At 60.5% G+C, this 19,509-nt stretch overlaps 1 protein-coding gene across 3 annotated transcripts; it reads left to right on the top strand.

Annotated features, from left to right (window-relative positions):
• Window positions 1-627: 627 nt before the first annotated feature.
• TNFAIP2 (TNF alpha induced protein 2) lies at window positions 628-17,431 on the top strand. 3 transcript variants are annotated; one of them, XM_023205677.3, is made up of 13 exons: window positions 628-912; window positions 3,729-4,111; window positions 4,436-5,063; window positions 7,190-7,304; window positions 7,451-7,573; window positions 7,764-7,864; window positions 8,513-8,611; window positions 9,104-9,227; window positions 10,133-10,255; window positions 10,832-10,987; window positions 11,152-11,273; window positions 12,680-12,812; window positions 13,259-14,875. In XM_023205677.3, the coding sequence occupies exons 2-13, from the start codon at window positions 3,754-3,756 to the stop codon at window positions 13,388-13,390; spliced, it is 2,214 nt and encodes a 737-aa protein (XP_023061445.1). In that variant the 5' UTR covers window positions 628-912; window positions 3,729-3,753; the 3' UTR covers window positions 13,391-14,875. The 3 variants fall into 3 exon arrangements, with proteins under 3 accessions (XP_023061445.1, XP_023061446.1, XP_023061447.1); XM_023205678.3 differs by lacking the exon at window positions 628-912 and adding an exon at window positions 1,224-1,394; XM_023205679.3 differs by lacking the exons at window positions 628-912; window positions 13,259-14,875 and adding an exon at window positions 17,080-17,431 and having other exon boundaries at window positions 3,309-4,111.
• Window positions 17,432-19,509: the final 2,078 nt, after the last annotated feature.

The raw sequence follows: 19,509 nt of genomic DNA, 5'->3' as shown, positions 1-19,509 counted from the left end.
CCCTTCCATCCTCCCCACACGCCCCACCTCCACATCTCCCAAGACAGACCCTGAGAAACCGAGTTTGGATGGGGAAACAGGCCTGGAAACGGAGGCCTGCGCTGAGTGGGTAAAGTCGACTTGATGATTAAGACGAGGGCCTGGAGTCTGCGCCTTGGACCCCCCTCCCCTTCTGCCTGCTCCAGCAGCCTGTAGGTCCAGCCCTAGCCCTAGAGGGAGAAAGGCTCCAGTGGGAGTCCCATAGGCCTGGCTAGGAACCCCACTCCGCTCCTTAAAGCGATGTGACCCGGGTCAGCCACTTCACCTTTCCGCATTTACGCATTTCAAGCAAGGCTTGACGACGGGAGGGGTTCAAGGCCCTGTGCACAGCCGCGCGGCCAGCACTCTGGCCAGCCGTGTAGCCCCCTTCCCCTTAGGGAGCCTCCTCCGGGAAGTCCCCGTCCCCCGTCTCCTTGTGGCCACGGTGATACCGGAACACTTTAGGGCGGCGGCTGGGGGAGTTGGAGTGGATGGGGCGCTCCGCAGCTGGAGCCGGTCTGTGACGCGGGAACGCGGCCAAGCGCGCCCCTTCCAGGCGGCCTATCAGGAGCCGTCGTCCGACAATGGCCCCGCGCCTGACAGCCCAGTCCTTCGGACTCCCGAACTCCACACACCATGCGACGTGCGGCCAGCCCCCCACCCCTGCCCGGCTGCTGGGAGGAAGTGACCGCGCCCCGCAGCCCCCGCTGGGCAGGCCCGGCGCGCCCGGCCCCCGGGACGCAGAGACACAGCCGGGCCGCGCTGGGCCTTGGCCTCCGCCCGCGGGTTTTCCGCGGTTGCGGGGGGCGGGGCAGGCAGGGCGGGGCAGAGTCTGCGACTATTTCAGGCCTTGCGGAACTGGGGCCAGGACAGCGGCGGCCTGGCCACGACACGGTAAGTGACCTTCGCCTCCATGCGTCCATTCCCCGCCGCTCCGCGCGGCTCCTCGCCCGCCCCGACCCCATGCCCCGCCGGATTCCCCGAGGGAACAGCCTGTCGCGGCGGCGGGGACAGGAGGGACTGGACGCTCCCAGGGACCCTGGCCTGGGGCAGCCCCACTGCCAGGGAAACTGAGGCCCTGGCGCCCAACGTCCGCGCGTCCGGGCGCACAGGGGCCAGGGCCAGCGCTCGCGGCGGAGGGCCGGGTCCTGCCAGAGGCAGGGAGGGCGGGGCTGGGGCAGTCACAGGGATCTCCCCTGGATTAGCAGCAGGAAGGCCCCAGGTCCGGCGTTACTCTCCGACCGGGCGACACAGGCCAAGTCACTTCCTCGCCTGTGCCCGGGTGTCCTCACTGGGAGATGGGTCCGCCTTCCACATCCTGCCCAGGGCTGAAGGAGCCGGGCCCAGCGAGCTCCCGGGAGGCGCGTGGACATCAGGTGTGTGGCGGGGAAGGCGAGCCAGACCAGTGGGCCGGAGGACAGGCAGGGCAGCGGGAGGCTGGGGGGCGCTGTTGAGCCATTCCTGCCTCAGTGGGCCCAACCAGCGGCAAGGCTTAAAGGAACGCCCCTCCTCCCCTTCCCTCCTGGCTGCACCCACTCGCTGCCGCCTGCAGGACAGACTCAGGACACGGAGACTCACGCCCACTGAGGCCCAGATAGGCGCCCAGCCCTTGGCCGCGCGGTTTGGCCACATCCCCTCAGCAGCACTGTGAGGTGGGGGTCCTCGTCCCCATTTCAAAGACGGGGAAACTGAGGCTTGTGAAGGAAGGAGGTGTGCAGTGCACGCACTAGTGAGAGGTGTGCTGAGCCTGCACCGAAACCTTTTCTTTCCACGGCACCAGCTGCCTCGGAGAGCGGAGACCTGGGATGAGGCCCAGAGGGCTGCAGCAGGACCTTCAGGCGCTCTGGGTTTTGTGTCACAGAGGGGAGAAGGTGGCAATGCTATGGGGGTCCTGCGGGAGCTGTGCCTGGAGGTGGGACAGAGCCTAGTACATGTGGAGTGGGACAGGGAAGGCTGAGGTGAGGCTGGCAGGGAGCATTGCTGATAAGGGCCACCCTCCCCCCACTCCAGGAGAATGGCAGAGGTGGGGCCTGGGCACCCAGGGTGGGGCTGAGTGGCCCTGCCAGACAGACCAGCTCCTGCAGGTGCTTGGCATGCACCTGAGAGGGGCTGGGAAGCGAGGTTGGGGCACTGGGTGGGGAGCAGAGGTGCCCCATGGCCTTGCCCCTGAGGCTCCCTGGAGCATGCCCCTCTTGGTCCTGGAGTGGAACGCTCAACCCAAATGGCACCAGGGAGGCCAGTGCCATCCAGGAGTGTGGGACTTTGCCCAGGACATGGGGTGAGCATGGCAGGAGCTGGGGGTGGGAGGAGCCCAGGCTTCCTGTCCCTCAGGTGGCTCTGGCCAAGCCCTTCCAGGATGGGGACAGAGTAGTGGGGCTGATGGAGGCAGCGGGGCCATGGGAAGAGTCTGATGGGCCCAATCTGAGCCCCCATATCTGCTGTGCTTGGGGCAAACACCTCCTACTCAGCCTCAGTTTCTCCTTCTGGATGGTGGGTCATCCTGCCTGCCTTGCCGGGCTGTTTCAGGGGTCACTTGAAGTTACCGTGACACATGAGACAAGGCTGCATGCATTTCATTTTGGGGTGGGTCAGACAGGTGGCATCATGGTTACAGGTCACCCCAGTTCTCAGGGAGGCCCAGCCCCTGCCTGCTTTCCCCCTTTCAGGTCAGTCATGGTCTTCTCCAGTGGACTTGGCCTTGCTTTGACAATGGTCAGGTGCTGGGCGGGGACTTGGGGGAGGCTGGGGTCTTGCCTCTCTGGATGTAGCTTGCAGGACAGCTGGGGATGTGGAGGCAGGGGGAGAGCTGGGCTCTGGGACCAGGTGACCTGAGTTCCAAACCCAAGCTGTTCGCCATAGGGACAGTTTAAGCCAAAATAACACCCTTCCAGATGAGAGAAAGGAAGAGATGGGATGGGCACCCAGGAAGGCTGCAGAAACTGGAAGCTTTTGTGATGATGCTATCATCCCATATGGGAGCGGGCAGAGGGAGCGGGAGCCAGGAAGCCTGGGTTCTGGACCCTAGTTGCTGTGTGACTTCGGGCAGCCCTGTGACTTGCTGAGCCCCTTGTCCCCAGTGGTGTGTGACAGGCTCTCTGAGGTCCCACCCACCGTGGCTTCTGTAGACCCCAGTCAGGCTCTGCCCACGTCGTGGCCCAGCCGGAGCAGCTGTGTTTCTGTGACCCCACCGCTGGATCAGAACTGGGCAAGATGGCAGAGGGGCTGGGGCTGGGCAGGGGGAGGCTGGTCTCAGGCCAACTTCTGGTGTTCTAGACCCTGGCATGTCCCTGACCTTTCTGGACCTCTGTTCCTGGACAGAGCACATGCCCCGCCTCTTCCCTAGGGTCCTGTGGGATCCAGGGAGGCGTTCACTCCCTGCTTCCTGCCTAGAGAGTGGGCTGGCAGGGAAGGATTTGCCCAAATAAAGTGAAGGCCCCCCTCTGTGTGGCAGGCTTGGCGTCCCCAGCCTCTTCCCTGCTTCTGGGGCTGTGAAGTATTGGAAGGGAAGCTGTGTGTGGTGAGATGCTCGTGGCCAGGGAGGGAGTATGGTTGTTGGTGCTCATCTGGGCCAGGAGATGAGCAGAGCCCTGGTGGTCTAATGGGTGAAACAGACTGAGTGCACTCAATGCAGCCAGCACAGCTGTGTGCTCCGGCCTGGGAGCCAGGGCTGGTCCATGGTGACCACTGATGCCTTCACCCCCACCCCACAGGAGCCTGCAGGCCTGAGCCAGGGTGATGCTGAAGATGATGACCTTCTTCCAAGGCCTCTCGGGCCATCAGCCTGTGCCGGACACCCTCGACTTCCCCAGAAGCCCCCAAAAGTTGCGGTCCACATCAGAGGCAGAGTCGGAGGCCTCCATGTCAGTGGCCTCCTCCGAGGACCTGGCGCCACCCCTGGAGGCTGGGACAGCCCTATATAGGGAGGAGGAAAAGACGGCCAAGAAGAAGAAGGAGAAGAAGAAGAAGTCCAAAGGCCTGGCCAATGTGTTCTGCGTCTTCACCAAAGGGAAGAAGAAGAAGGGTCAGCTCAGCTCAGCGGAGCCCGAGGGCGCAGCCAGGTCCAGGCAGGGGCTGGATGGCCCGCCCCCAACAGGTGCGCTGGGACCCTGGGCTAGAGCTAGTCTGGGGCCTGGACGGGGTTGGCGCTCATCCGCGTGAGTGAGCCACTTGCACAGTGGGCCGGCAAATGAGGTTGGAAGGCGCATCTGTTTCTCTGCTTTCACCTGTGCCCCAATCTGCGGGGCTGGGACGGGGGAGACCAGGCCTTCAGCCCAGTCCGGGACACCGACATCACCCTTTAGGGTGTTGGCCGCCGGCCCTGTGCGCGTCTAGGGGAGGACGGTCCCGCCGGGCGCTGGCCGCCCCGCCCAGTGACCGGCGGGCTGGGGCCGGGGCTGACGCGACTTTCCCGGCGCAGTGGAGGAGCTGAAGGCGGCGCTGGAGCGCGGGCAGCTGGAGGCGGCTCCGCCGCTGCTGGCGCTGGAGCGGGAGCTGGCGGCGGCGGCGGCGGCGGGCGGTGCGAGCGAGGAGGAGCTGGTGCGGCGCCAGAGCAAGGTGGAGGCGCTGTACGATCTGCTGCGCGACCAGGTGCTAGGCGTGCTGCGGCGGCCGCTGGAGGTGGCTCCAGAGCGGCTGCGCCAGGCGCTGGCCGTGGTGTCGGAGCAGGAGAGCGAGGACCGCCAGGCGGCGGCGGCGGCGGGGCCGGGGACCTCGGGACTGGCGGTCACGCGCCCGCGGCGCTGGCTGCAGCTGTGGCGTCACGGTGTGGCAGAGGCGGCCGAGGAGCGCATGGGCCAGCGGCCGGCCGCGGGCCCCGAGGTCCCCGAGAGCGTCTTTTTGCACTTGGGACGCACCATGAAAGAGGACCTGGAGGCCGTGGTGGAGCGACTGAAGCCGCTGTTCCCCGCCGAGTTCGGCGTCGTGGCGGCCTACGCCGAGAGCTACCACCAGCACTTCGCGGCCCACCTGGCCGCCATGACGCAGTTCGAGCTGTGCGAGCGCGACACCTACATGTTGCTGGTCTGGGTGCAGAACCTCTACCCCAAGTGAGCAGGCTCGGGGCTGGGCCCGGACCAGCAGGGAGGGTGTCCTCTGTAGGAGGGGTGTCGAGGTGTGCCGCCGGCAGCTCTTAGTGAGGCTGGTGTTTACAGAGTTTTGAGTCGGAGAATGCGGGGGTGGGACTTGGACTCCCTGCGGCAGAGCCTGGACAGGCAGAGACTGGGCCTGGACACAGGGATAAGGCTGGGGCTGGGTCAGCTTTGGCAGAATCCTTTATTTCCTGGGCCTCAGTCACATTCTGGTGTTGGGGAAAGTGAGGCACAGAAAATGGTAGGGATTTCATTCATTCACGAGCGCCCAGGCTGAGGAGGGGGCAAAGCAATCAATAACCATCCAGAGCTGGAAGGGCTGTGGCAGCAGAGGCCAGGCCCCGTGCAGAGCATGGGCCCAAAGCAGGCCTGGAGAAGTCAGGGAAGCCAGCCTGGAGGAGGTGAAAGCCAGCGGTCCTTCTCTCAGCCGGGGAATCAGGCCAGGAGGCAGGAGGAGGGGTGATAGGGCACGCGGGGAAGAAGGTGAGAGGAAGGTCGGTGCTCCTGAGCGTGTCCTCTTCCAGGGCACTCTGGAGCTGAGCAGAGCTTGTCAGAATGTTTGGATTTATTGGGCAGGCTATGCGGGCACCCCCAGGCAGCAGAGTTCAAGGGGGTGGGCTAGGGCCATGTGTCTTGTTAGACCCCATTGTGTAGGGTTACTCTCTGAGCCCACGGCAGACCTGGAGCCCCTCAGGTGGGAGGCTGGCTGTGCAGCTGGTACCCCTGCTGAGTACAGCCTCAGGCATCCCCTGACTCCATGGATCCCTGGGCGTGCCCGTCATTCACACAGTCTGCACGGGGAGAGGCTTACTGCAGTGTGGAAAAGGCCCAGGGCAGGGGAGTCCAGGGGCTGTTATTGTGGGGCTTGGCCACTGCTGGCCCCAGATGCTAGTGTGAAACTTTAGGAAGGAAGCTCAGAGGTGTAGACAGTGTGGGCAGTGTCTGCCATCTTGGGGGCCTTTGGGGGTCCTATGGGCTCAGTCGCTGTTGAAGCGTCAGCCTCGGCAGAAGGATAGAGAAAGGGTCCAGTGGGGAGGGTGGGAGAGGGGTCAGCAGGGCATAGGGGAACTGGCACAGGGCAGGCGCCATGGGAGAGATAGCCCAGCCCAGAGCCAGTTCCCGCTTGCTTGTCCTGGCTCACCAGGAAATGCCAGGCACCTGTACCTCTGCCTGCCAGTCTTCCTGTCCCAGTGACCTCGGGGTCTGCTGGCCTGGGGTTAGCAACAGGCAACTAAAGCCAAGCTGGGCATGGAGCCCTGGTGAGAGGGTGTCCAGGGGGGCATCGTTGAAGCCTGTGTGCCAGAAATGTGGGGATTGGAGGGACACAGCTGCATCTGGATTGGGTGAGGGGCAGAGAGGTCACTTGTAAGCCTCTAGGCAGACAAAGGCCCCTTAGGAAGTGCCAGGGCTGGGCAGTCCCCTGGGAGCTCTGGGGCGCTGCAGAGGCGCCAGGAGAATGAGCAGAGACGCATCTGGGGAGCAGTTTGGGGCAGCCCTTCCTGCCCATTCTGGCCTACTCCTGGGATTGGGAGGTGGCCGGGGCTGTCGAGATGCCCAAGACCTGCAGGGTTGGAGCGCAGTGGGCTGGGCGTTGGCTGGATTCCAGGGCTGCTGTGACTAGGAGCAAGGTTTTATCTGGGTGACAGGTAGCCTTGGAGCAGGAAGAAGATCAGATCTTAAAGGTGGGTCTGGCTGTTGGGTGGAGAAGGAATTGTTGGAGGTGAGGGAAGGAGCAGAGAGGCCGGAAGGAGGCTTTTGCAGTGAGCCAGCGGGAAGCTGGTGGGAGCCAGCCAGGGCGCCAGAGTGGCGTGAGGCTGCTGATTTTGGGGGTTATTTTGGAGCAGGACCTAATGGGGATGGGTGAGAGGGTCAGAGGAGGCATGATGACTTCAGGGTTTCTGTTCCAAACTAAACTAAGTAGATGGAGGACCCATCATCTGAAATGGGAACGGGGGTGGGCATGCGGGAGGGTGTGGTGGGCAGTCTGGGCCTGCCAGAGACCGAGGCTGAGGGCCTGGGCTCTAGCTTGAGGGGTGGTGCTGATTGGGTATACCTGTCCTCATGCCAGCCTCCCCTGCCTGCAGTGACATCATCAATAGCCCCAAGCTGGCGGGTGAGCTGCAGGGTGTGGGGCTCGGGAGCCTCCTGCCCCCGAGACAGATCCGGCTGCTGGAGGCCACATTCCTGTCCAACGAGGCGGTGAGTCTCCACCTGGGCCAGGGAGGGGCAGGGAGGTGGCACAGGAGAGGCTCAGAGCCAGGCAGGCCATGGGCAGGGAGGTTGACGGGTCTTCCAGGTGAGTGAGGTGATGGATAGTGCCCCAGTGACCTGCCCTCCTCCCCCAGGCCAATGTGAGGGAGCTGATGGACCGAGCTCTGGAGCTCGAGGCACAGCACTGGGCTGAGGATGTGCCTCCCCAGAGGCTGGACGGCCACTGCCACAGTGAGCTGGCCATCGACATCATCCAGGTACTGCAATCTGCCCCAGGGCACACGTACCGCCCGTGCACGTGCACGGGAAGCGCCACGCACATTCCGTCCTGTGTGCATACCCATGCCCACCTCGGGGCACCCCCTCTGTTCCAGCCTGTTTCCTCCCTATCCCCTGCCCCCTCGTCCAGGCGAGCCCCTGCTCAGCTCACCCAACACTACCCTGCAGATCATCTCCCAGGCCCAGGCCAAGGCCGAGAGCATCACGCTGGACTTGGGCTCACAGATAAAGCAGGTGCTGCTGGCGGAGCTGTCTGCATTCCTGAGGAGGTGGGTGTGTGCCCAGGATGGGGTCCCTGTAGCCACCTCTCTCAGAGCCACGGCCCCTCCCTAGTGCCTCAGGTGGGGAGCTGAGCTGGCTCCCCGCCCTCCATCCCCTTCCCTGTCATTCTGAGCCAGGAGTTGTTTCCCACTCAGCCAGGGCACTGAGATCCTCAGGTGGTCTGACCTCCACCAGGATTCAGTGTGGGAACCTCCTGCGCCCACCCCATCAGCAAAGCTCTCAGCGGAGCAGCCTCTAGCTTCCAAGAAGATGCCTCGCGAGGGACGGAGACCCCGCCACCCCTTCACACAACAGTCCCAGTCTCCACCGCCCGAATTTTATCTGCTCTCTCCCTCTCAACCTCTGAGCGCTTCTCCAGCCAACCACACCCTCACTCCTACCTGGTCTCCCAATTCTAGAGAGGGCCTGGGAGAAGGGCTGGGGGCAGCAGAGATGGGCTGCTACCCTCTTCAGGAGCCCTGGCCTTAGCTTGTGAAGCCAGTTCCATGATGCCCAGGGACTAGTGGCCCCTCCCTGGGCTATGGGCAGCCAGACAGAAAAGTGAACCCCGGGAGCTGGCATGGAGGGCGGGGAGGCTGCTGCTGCCGTCCCAGCGTTTGGGCTGGTCCTGAATATGCCCCTTTTGGTTTCACCAGCTACCAGCGCGCCTTTAATGAATTTCTGGAGAGAGGCAAGCAGCTGAGGAATTACAGGGCCAATGTCATTGCCAATATCAACAACTGCCTGTCCTTCCGGTGAGAGTGTTGGGAGGGGCTTGCGGGAGTGGGAGTCACTCGGCAGGCAGGAGAGGGGAGCTGGGAGGCGGAGGGAGGAGGAGCTGCTTAGGTCAAGAAGTGGAATTCAAACCAGCAACATGTGTGAGGGAGGACGCCGGGGCCTGCAGCACCAGCAGCAAACATTTCCCAAGTGCTGGCTGGGGCAAGCACACAGGCAGATGTTTCAGCCATTATTTTATCCTTAAAGCAACCCTGTGAAGTAGGTGTAGTGATCTGTCTATTAGGCAGATGGGCAAATCACTGGAGGAGACTAACTTGCCCTCGATTACAAGGGGATGTGGTGGAGGAGTGTCCTGAGGGCGTGGAGAATATGGATGGGAGGACTTGATCCCATAGAGAATGGGGAGCCATTGAGGGTTCTAGAGTGAAGAGAGGGGGCTGCCTGGCTCCCTGGGTATGGAGCTATAGGCTGAGCATGGCTGGGGTGACCTCTCTGCCTCCACCTTCCAGGATGTCCATGGAGCAGAAGTGGCAGGTACCCCAAGACACCCTGAGCCTCCTGCTGGGCCCCCTGGGTGAGCTCAAGAGCCACGGCTTTGACACCCTGCTCCAGAACCTGCGTGAGGACCTGAAGGTAGTGGGAACCTCTTGCCCTCAGGAGCCCAGTGTTGGGGGGCCCAGGGAGGGGCTGGGAGGTGTCCCTGGGGAGGAGTGGCAGAGGCAAAGATGTGGGGAAGACGCGCTCCAGGCCTGTGGACGGCACTGCGAGCCAGCTCTGGTGCAGCGGTAACGCCCGGTTGGGGACCCTGGCAGGCTCTGAACTCCGCCCATCATGCCCTGGGGCCTGGCCTGAGAGGGACCACCTGGGGCTGGGAAGGGCTGGAAACGTTTCACTGCCCCTCCCCAATTCAGACCCAGCCCAGTCCCAAGCCTGCAGACATTTTTCCTCCAATCCCCGCAGCCCCTCCTGTCTACCCCTTTCCCGCGCCTGACTCCCAGCGACTGAGGCTCAGGGTTATCGGCAGCCAGGGTCACATCTGTTATGGGCCAAGAAATCCACAGAAAATGCTGTGAAAACAAGCAGATTCTTTAGCAGGGTGTAAAGTGGGGGTCTCTTGAAAGGAAGGGGAGAGGTTCTCTGCCTGGTGTTAGGGACTAGCGGCCCTGAGTGGCCTGAGTGCGGTGGAAGCCCGAGCAGTGACCCCAGATCCCTTGGCACCGATTTCCCAGGCCCAGCCAAGCACAAGGTCTTGTTTATGAAGGAATTTATTTATTTAAGAGGCAGTGGACTTGGCCTCCGGGCCGGCAGATAGGCTCCTGAGCTGCAGCTGGGTGACCTTGGAGAAGGGTGCACAGAGCCGGCTCCCACTTCCTGTCTGTGAGCAGGGACCTGGGGTTGGCCCGGGTTCCCCGGGAGTCCTTGAGTGCCCCCCTGCTCCGCCAGGCACAGGTGCTGGTGTGTGTCTGTGTCTGCGTGTCTGCGGCTGGCAGCCCTTCCTCTCCAGGGCGTGACCAGACATCCTGCCTCTCCTGTCTCAGCCGCTATTCAAGAGGTTCACGCACACCCGCTGGGCGGCCCCCATGGAGACCGTGGAAAAAATTATCACCACTGTGGACATGAGGCTGCCTGAGTTCTCAGAACTGCAGGACTGTTTCCGGGAGGTGAGGAGGCTCTGGGCTGGTGGCTGGGCCTCGGGGAATGGGGGCAGGCCGAACACGCACACTAGCACGTCTGTGTACACTCACTCACATGTGCTCACACACACACGTGAACACGCACATGTGAACACACACACGTGAATGCATGAGCATATGAACACATGTGAATGCACGAGCATGTGAACACATGCGCACATGTGAACACATGTGAAGGCACGAGTATGTGAACACATGAGCATGTGAACACACACGCACGTGTAACACACGCATGTGAACACACGCACATGTGAATACACAGGTGAACACACATGTGAACACACGCACATGTGAGCACACACATGTGAACACAAGAGCATGTGCACACACATTGAACACACAGGCACATGTGAACACTCACATTTGAACACACGAGCATGTGAACACACATGTGAACACACACATGCGGATGCATGAGCACGTGTGCAGTCTTTTGCTCTGGCATCTGCCTCTCCCTGGAGTCCTGGCTACAAGGCTTCAAGGGAGGTGGTGAGCTCCCCATCAGCAGGCAGCTCACACGCCTCTGGCTGCTTGCCCCCCCAGGAGCTCATGGAGGCCGTGCACCTGCACCTGGTGAAGGAGTACATCATCCAGCTCAGCAAGCGGCGCCTGGTCCTCAAGACCGCTGAGCAGCAGCAGCAGCTGGCTGGGCACATCCTGGCCAATGCTGACACCATCCAGCACTTCTGCACCCAGCACGTAAGCCCCTGCCCACCTCTCCCAAGCTCCTCTGAAATGGCTGCCTCTTCTCCCCTAGCCCTTTCAGGGTCGGAGATAGGCCATTGGTGCCTCTCCAAGCCCAAGGAGTTGCTGACCCGAGCCTCTGGACCCCTGGGTCTCTCTAATCACACCCACTCCTGCAGGGCTCCCCGGCGACCTGGCTGCAGCCTGCTCTCCCCACGCTGGCAGAGATCATTCGCCTGCAGGACCCCAGTGCCATCAAGATTGAGGTGGCCACTTATGCCACCTGCTACCCTGACTTCAGGTGAGAGCATGGGGCACCTCAGGACCCCTGTCACATCACTGCGGCCAGGGCCTCACAGGGCTGGCTTTGGAAACCCACATCCTGGCAGCTGCCCACGTGCCAGTCACTGTGTGAACCTCACCAGGGCCTCACTCTTGTGGCCTTCACCACAACACTACGAGGCTGATCCTTTTTCCATTCCCATGTCACAGAGGAGGCCTGGAGAGCTCACAGGATGCCTCCAAGGTGACATGGCTAGTTAGTGTTTGGCTGCATGGCCCATACTCTTAGCTTTGCCTGACGCTGCCTCTCAGAGGAGACTGAGACCAGAGAGGCCAGGTTCACCCAGCCTGGGGGGGCGTCTGGGGCCTGGGCCCATGCGCTGGGACCAGGGCTCATATTCGGGAGTGGAGGCTTAGCCCCTGGCTGCCTGAGGCTCTGGTGAGCCAGGGACATTGTTTCTTTCTGGCTGGGTCCTCTGACATGTTAGGTAAGTTTGAATGGCTCTTGACAAGGTTGACCCCAGCTGAGCCAAGTCCAGCCCCTGTCTGATCCATTCCACCCATCCATTCATTCACCCACCATACAAGTACCCATTTACTTGCCCACCCAGTCCTTCACCCATCTGGGTATCTGTCTATCTTCTCACCCATCCATCACCTGTCTACCCATCCACCCACCCACCCACCCATCTATCCATCCATCCATTCATCCACCTACCCATATAGGCACCCATCCACCCATCTACTCAGCCATCCATCCCTCCACGCATTTAGCTATCCATCCACTCAACCACCCACCCACCCACCCGTCCACCCATGCATCTACTCCGTGTGCCCATCCCTCTACCCATCTAGCTCTCATCCATTTGCTCATCCACCCACCATCCATCTACCTATGCCGCCAACAATTACAGAGAAGTCAGCTAGGTGTCAGCCTCTGTTCTAGTTACCAGGATGCAATGAAGTAACAAGAGAAGCCAGATCTCAATCCTTCCTTAAGTAGCTCACATTCTGTTGAGGGCCAGCAATAATAATGACATAATCAGGCAAAGAAAAGACAATTACAAATTGTAAATAGGGTTTAACCAAGGTTCTGAATAATAGGAGGTGCTGACTTTAGAGACAAGAAAGCCTCTTGGGGGTAGACATCTTAGTGGAGACCTGAGGGGTGGGAAGAGGCGGTCATCTCAGGGCTTGGGAAGAGCATTGCAGGGGGAGCAGCCTGTGCAGAGGCCTGACACAGGCTGGGGCATGGCTGCTCTTGGGACCGTCAGGTGGAGTGCATGGGCGAGGGAGAGTGAAGTGCAGCCCCCTCATGAGCTAGGCGTTGGCTGTGGGGCCCTGTGGCACTAGCCAGGAGTGCAGGGAGCTGGTGAACAGGGCTGTGGGTGACAGGCTGGGCTGACGGGATGCTCTTTTTGCCAGCAAAGGCCACCTGGGCGCCATCCTGTCCATCAAGGGGAACCTATCCAACAGTGAGGTCAAGAGCATCCGGAGCATCTTGGATGTCAGCACGGGGGCGCAGGAGCCCTCCAGGTCCCTATTTTCCCTTATAAAGGTTGGTTAGCTTTTTCTGTGGCCTGACCTGCTTGTGAGTGCCCAGCACACCCCGCCGGGAGCTGTTAAGAGCGGCACTGGCTCTCGGCTCCTCCCGGGTCTCCTGTGCTCTGATGCTGCTTCTGCCTAGCCCTGGCGGAGGTGCAGACCCTGTCAGCTGGAACCGGACAGACCTTGGTTTGTTTACATGTCCGATGGGGGCAGGAGCTCCCATTACGGGCAGCCAACCAGGTAACACCAAGGACTCTTTGTAAACAATAGCTGATCGTGTACATGCAAGGAAAGAACCAGGAGGGAGAGTGTGGCCAGGCTCAGGGATCCCCGGCCACGTCTGTCCACGGCCCCTCCACCATCAGCCTCATGACTGTCCTCCTGGTGGGTGGGGACGAGGGCCCTCTCCGGCTCCCTGGAGACAGGGGCCGAGCCTCACCCGTCTGCCCTCTGCAGCCCAGGGCCGCTGTGAGCTGGGTTCAGCAAGGCTGGAATGGAAGACAGAACTGGAAGAGAAAGAAGGAAAAGATGAACTCTTATCTGGCAGGGGCTTGTGGGGTCCTGTGTTGTGGCCACTGCCAGCATTAGACGTCACATCCAGATGGCCCCACGGCCCCTACTGGCTGGCCCTGCAATGGGGCCCTGAGCCCTCCCTCTTCATCCCCCAAGGCCTCAACCAGAGGGTGGTCCCCCAAGACCTTGGTGTCCACTACAGAAGGGCCCAGGACCTCCTGGGTCATCTCAGGCTCCCGCTTCCCAGAGGCAAGGACAGGCCCTGGGGGTGTCTCTGTGGGCTCTGCTACCCAAAAGTCTAGCTGAGGTCTGGGCAGGGGCAGGGCAAGCTTGACCTCTCACCTCTGACCCTTTGGCCTCTATATTTATTTCCTGTTGCTGTGACAGGTTTCCACCAACTTTGTGGATCAAAACTTGGTCCTCCAGTTCTGCGGGTCAGAAGGCTGACCCGGGTCTGAAATCTGGGTGGCGGCAGGCCTGCGCTCCTGGAGGCTCTAGGGGAGAATTGATTTCTGGCCTTTTCATCTTTCGAGGCTATCCATACTTCTTGACTTCAGGCTCCTTCATCTTCAGAGCCAGCTGTGGGTAGTTGAATCTTTTTCCCATCACCTCATTGAGGCCTCCCCTCTCCTGCCTCCCTCTACCACTTTTTTTTTTTTTTGAGACAGGGTCTTGCTGTGTTGCCCAGGCTGGAGTGCAGTGGCCTGGTCATGGCATCAAGGCTCACTGCAGCCTGGACCTCTGGGTTCAAGTGATCCTCTTGTCTCAATCCCCTGAGACAATCCCCCACACCCAGCTACATACTTTTTGTGGATACAGGATCTTATTCTGTTGCCTAGGATTGTCTGGAACTCCTGGGCTCAAGCGATCCTGTAGCCTTAGCCTCCTAAAGTGCTGGGACCATAGGCATGAGCCACTGCGCCTGGCCTGCTCTGCCGCTTTTAAGGACGCTTGTGATCGCATTGCGCCTACCGAGAGAACCCAGGTCATCTTTCTATTTTAAGGTTAGCTGATTAGCCACCTTAGTTCCATCTGCAACTTTAATTCCCACTGGCTGTGTAACCTAACATGGTCACAGGCTCCGGGGACTGTCACATGGACATCTTTGGGAGGCCGTTCCTCTGCCCACCGCAGCCTCCCTTCATTCCCTGCCCTGCAGAGCACCTCGCTGTACCCCAGGAAAATGTGAGCTTGTTTTCCTGCTCAGCCTGTGCTACCCCTAAGGCCCTGCTCCTCCCTGGGCCTGAAAGTTCCTTCTCAGCCCGACAGGGGGCCCTTCAGACTCAGGCATGACTCAGCCCTGCTGATGCCTCTGCAGGGCTGAGTCTGGGTTTCCGGCCGGCTCTCTTGGGTCCGTCCCCTTTCCCCAGGTACTGGCTTACAAAGCTGTGGCCAGAAACTGGCCCGTATAGATGATGCCCAAGGTCTTTGTACATTTGTAGGAGTTAGCGTGTTTGATATTGTTAATATAATAATTATTTTTTATAGTACTGCTTTTGTATGTATGTTAAACAGGGTCCAGGCTTTTATAGCTTGATATAAAACAGAATTCAAAAGTGACTGTGGAGTGGTTTATTTTGGGAGCTGAACAATGATGGGGGACCTGGCCGGGCAGCCTTAGCAGCTTCGCGAGCCTCTTGTGGTCTAGGCAAACCCTGTCTACCTAGGCTGTGTGTCAATCCCCAGCCTGTCCCGGCCCCCAGAGCAGCTCCTGTGCCTGCCACCGCCTCACTGTGCAGGAGCTTTGGAAGTGTCTGCCTGTAGGGCATGGCCAGTCACTTCACCCTTCTGTGCCTCAGTTTCCTCATCTATAAAAAGGGGACCATGACCTTTTGGGGTTTCCTTCACCATCTTTTACTGAGGAAGAGGGTGGGGTGGACACAGGGCAGCCATTTCAACCCCATGCGAGGGACACAGTGGGACCTGACTCTTATGATTCTGGCATTGACCTGGAAGCTACAGCTGTGGACACAGGAATTCTGGTTTGTGTTCAGAGACGGCCTCACCTGCCAGGGAAGGGTGGGCCTCTCCGCTGCCAATCTGGCCCAGAATTTGGGAAGCAGCAGAGTCCCTGGAAGGAAAGAAGGGTACCTTGATGAAGGTTGCACAGAGGCTGGGGGGCCCCGAGGGGAGCCATGTGGGCCTCAAGAAGGGTGTGGGCCTCAGTAGGGCCTGGGACAGCAGGGAGCTAGGGTAGGAAGGGGAGGCCCTTTCCCGTGAGTTCCATTCTTGGGGCCAAAGCGGATGGCATGAGGCCACCGTACAGTGAGAGAAAAGGAGGGAAAGGAGGGTCAGGGGCAGTGCGGCTAGGCGCGGAGACCCTCTGCCCAGCTCCTGGACCGGCCGGTCCAGGTGGCTGCCAGGTCCTGGCCTTGTTGAGCCACGTGGGGAGCGTGGGCCTTGGGCGGGCGAGTTCCCGCTCCTCTCCTGGGAGCACCGGGTGGGGGGAAGTGGGGGCAGCGCGACCCTCCCTTACATGGGCCCCCCCGACCCTGGGCGAGCGTGGGGAGACGGGCCCTGAGCCCCAATGGAAGTTGTCAGCGGGCCCTGGCACACATTCTCCCACGGGGGCGGACTTAAGTCCCAAAGCGACCCTCAGCCTCGCGGCGGCCAGGGCGGGCCGAGTCGTCCGAGCGCGGCGAGACCTGGGGCCAGGTGGGCGTCCCGGGCTGCGCCCACCCCTGGCAGAGGAGCGGGTTCAGGGCGCGAGGCCCCGGGCGAGGAGGAACAGGGTGCGGGCGGCGCCCTGGAGGCTCCTGCTGCTCCTGCTTTTCGGGACGGGGGCCTTCCGGGTCACTGTCCCGCCAGCGCTTGGATCTGCACCAGTAACTTCTCCAGGAAAATCCTCCGGAGAGGAGGATCTGTCCGGCGGCGAGGAGCGAGTCCCCCAGTGCGGGGACAGGGCGGCCGGAGCGGGGCCTGGGCCAGCGCCTGCTGCCTCTGTGCAAGGACGGACCCCGGGCCGCCCGGGTTCCTGTGAGCAGGGGTTGAGCCGGGAGGACGCAGCCCCAGCGGAACACCGGGCGCCCCTGGCCTCCAGCGGTGGGAAGCAGCCGGCCAGGGCCCGCTCCGGGGTTTGATGCTCCCTGCAGGAGCCAGGAGCAAGCAAACAAGCAGCTTGGGTGCAGGCGCGGGGGACGGGCCAGGGGTGCCTGCGGGTGAAGGGGCGGCTGGAAGGGTCAGTAGCTGGAGGCCCGGTCTTGAGGAAGTGCCTGGAGCAGACCCGGGCTGGGCGCTGCAGGGGAGGGAGGAGCTTGCGGAGGCCGGCGGGTGGAACGGGGAGGAATTCCAGGTTTTAGGCAAAGAAAGATGGCAGGGCTGGGGAAAAGGGATCCTGGACGGGAGACCCCGCAGGAGGAAGGAGGGGGCTGGTAAGCGGGCTCCTGCCAGCTATGGCGGGGGATTGGAAGGGGCTGGAGACGTGATTTTCAACTCATGGGATTTATGGCTTGGAAAGACCCCTCTGGCCTTCAGGGGCGCTGGGGTCCCCAGGGGAGAGATGAGGGCGGCAGCAAGGGCCCCCACTGTGCAGTGAGATGGAGCGAGCTCTCGGTGGGCTGAAGGAAAGAGCAGCCGAGGGAGCCAGGCTGCGGTGGGGCTGCTTCCAGGAACAGGGAGGGCCTGGGAGGGGAGACAGGGCTGAGGAGGCGCTTGGTCAAGTTAACGGGGAGAGGTCTGTCCGCACTGGCAGCTGTGCGCTGTGTCGCCAAGACGTTGTTCCCAAAGTATTCTTTTTTATTTTTATTTTTTCCTTCTTTTCACAGGTGTTGACCCAAAGTATTTTCTGTCACGCCTGGCCACTCTGCCCTGGACCCTCAATCCAGCCGAATATGACACATCTCCAGAAACCCAGCAGGAGCAAGCTGCAGGGTTGGCCTTAAAATCCTGCTTAAACAGGAGACCCTGGAGGCCTGCTTCAGTGCAACCAGCCTAACCACCAGGGCTCATCAAAGAGGCGGCCTGGATGCGTTGGACCTAAGCAAGATCAGTAAAGGGTTATCCCAATTTCAGATTCACTACCAGAAAGTCACTCTTGGGAGCTCTCTGTGGAATTGGGCCCCCCTTCTTCTGGTAGTATGTTTTCAAAACTGACAGGGGTATGAAAGAAAAACTTATCCAGGGCCGGGCGCGGTGGCTCATGCCTGTTATCCCAGCACTTTGGGAGGCCGAGACGGGCAGATCACGAGGTCAGGAGATTGAGACCATCCTGACTAACACGGTGAAACCCCGTCTCTACTAAAAATACAAAAAATTAGCCGGGCGCGGTGGTGGGTGCCTGTAGTCCCAGCTACTCGGGAGGCTGAGGCAGGAGAATGGCGTAAACCCGGGAGACGGAGCTTGCAGTGAGCCGAGATCACGCCACTGCACTCCAGCCTGGGCGACAGAGCGAGACTCCGTCTCAAAAAAAAATAAAAAATAAAAAAAATAAGTCTTCTATTAATTTTTTTTTGAAGTTTGAGATGTCTGCAGAATGGGCAGGTGGTTCATTAAAGTGGCCAATACCCCCGTGAGTGACAACACTTTGTGTGTGAGGCCACTGGCCGCCAAGCCATCTCACTCACTGCTTTGGGGGCATCATTTTGCACAGCCCCTGCGGAGGGTGATTTGGGCTCCTGGGTCAGGCTCACAAATGCAGGAAACTGTGAGGCAGCCATTCTTCTTCCAGGAACGTACCGTATCCATGTTCTACCAGCTATGCAAAGCAACTTGAGTGCCAGACTAGTCACTTCAGTTACTGTAGCAAAATACTGGAAAATCCCTAAATGCCCATCGGCAGACACCAGGAAATCACTGCAGCACACCCAGACAATGGAGCACTATGTGGCAGTGAAAAAGAATAAGGAAGTTCTCTCTGTTCTGATGTTGACATTCAGGACACATAACGTTAAGCAGAAAAAAGCACACTGCAGAGCAGAGTTTGTGGTGTGTGTGTGTGTGTGTGTGTGTGTGTGTGTGTGTGTGTGTGTGTCTGCGGGGGGACAGCGTTGGATGGGGACAGAGGTTAGGAAGGAGCTGTTTGGCCGTATATCTTGTAACTTTTCATTATGAGCCATGTGAATGTGTTATATTATTAGCATTTTATAACTGAACATGTAACTGGGAAAATGAAAGTGGTGTTGCTGGAGATTGGAGGAGAGGGAAGGAAGATACTTTAGTGTCCGGAGGTGGGCTCGACCAGCCATGGCCAGCGCCTCCTTGAAGTGGGTTTATCTGTGACTTGGCGTGAAGCCAAGTTCAGCACCGAGGTGCAGCCTGTAGTAACAGGGCTGGGTTTAACCAAGACTCTGGTTTTGTCAGGTGATCACCCAGGAGGATGATAGCTGAGCTGCGGGAGGGGCTTGCCAGGGAGAAGTCATACCGATGGGCTGTGGGGTCTCACTGCAGGGAGGGTGGGGGGCATGCACGAGGGGCTGAGGGACTGCAAGGCAGCACAGGGTCAGAGGATGGGGGTTCTGGGGGCAGCCAGGGACTGCTAGGTACAGCTACTGGAATCAGTGAATGCAGGGACGGGGACTCTGGTCACAGAGGAGGACCCTTGTAATTGAGGTTGTGGAGGCGCTGGAGTTACTGGTGAGGACACAGTTGGAGTGTGACCCTGAGACTGTGTGGCTGATATCGTCGGGAGCTGGCGGCTCAAGGAACTGGGAGGGGGCCTGTGGATGCTCATGGAGTGGTGGAAGGGGCAGTGGGCAGGGACTGGTGTCCTCTGAGTGTGGACAGGAGAGGCCCAGAGGTGAGCAGATGACCACAATGATGAGAAAAGCGGAGATGGTTGAGACGTGGCCTGCCCTGCAGTGTGGATAGTCACTGCTCTTAAGGCCTCAGCCTCACCTGCTAGCGTCTGCCCCTGGCCTTAGGGAAGTGGACGGTCCCCAGATTTAGTGGCTGGATCAGGCTTGTGAGCTGCTGTGCCAGAGTCTCAGCTGGGAAGGCTGAGGCAGTGGTGACTCCAGGAGGAAAGGAGCCCAGGTGCCCTGATTCCTGGAGCCTTCCAGGTGGGTGGTACAGCCACTGCCAGCAATGCCACTCAAAGAGGAAGGACGGAAGGCCATGCTAAAGTTCAGCCGCCTCATGTGACCAGGCCCCTCTCTGCTCCAGGAGAGGCGACTGTGCCTCCAGACAAGCCCAGGTGGGTGGTAGAGACCGACACGCCCAGGTGGGTGGTAGAGACGGACACGCCCAGGTGGGTGGTA

This window comes from Piliocolobus tephrosceles, chromosome 6, assembly GCF_002776525.5.
Source record: "Piliocolobus tephrosceles isolate RC106 chromosome 6, ASM277652v3, whole genome shotgun sequence".
NCBI lineage: Eukaryota > Metazoa > Chordata > Mammalia > Primates > Cercopithecidae > Piliocolobus > Piliocolobus tephrosceles.
Note: the sequence above shows the minus strand (reverse complement) of the source record. Positions and strands in the feature narration are given on the sequence as shown.

What these genes read in the sequence shown, in the direction of transcription:
- TNFAIP2 (XM_023205677.3), top strand. Translation starts at nt 3,754, where the DNA reads ATGCTGAAGATGATGACCTTCTTCCAAGGCCTCTCGGGCCATCAGCCT. An exon ending in CATTCCTGTCCAACGAGGCG is followed by an intron (nt 7,305 to 7,450) that starts GTGAGTCTCCAC and finishes CTCCTCCCCCAG; the next exon opens with GCCAATGTGAGGGAGCTGAT. An exon ending in CCCTATTTTCCCTTATAAAG is followed by an intron (nt 12,813 to 13,258) that starts GTTGGTTAGCTT and finishes TGCCCTCTGCAG; the next exon opens with CCCAGGGCCGCTGTGAGCTG.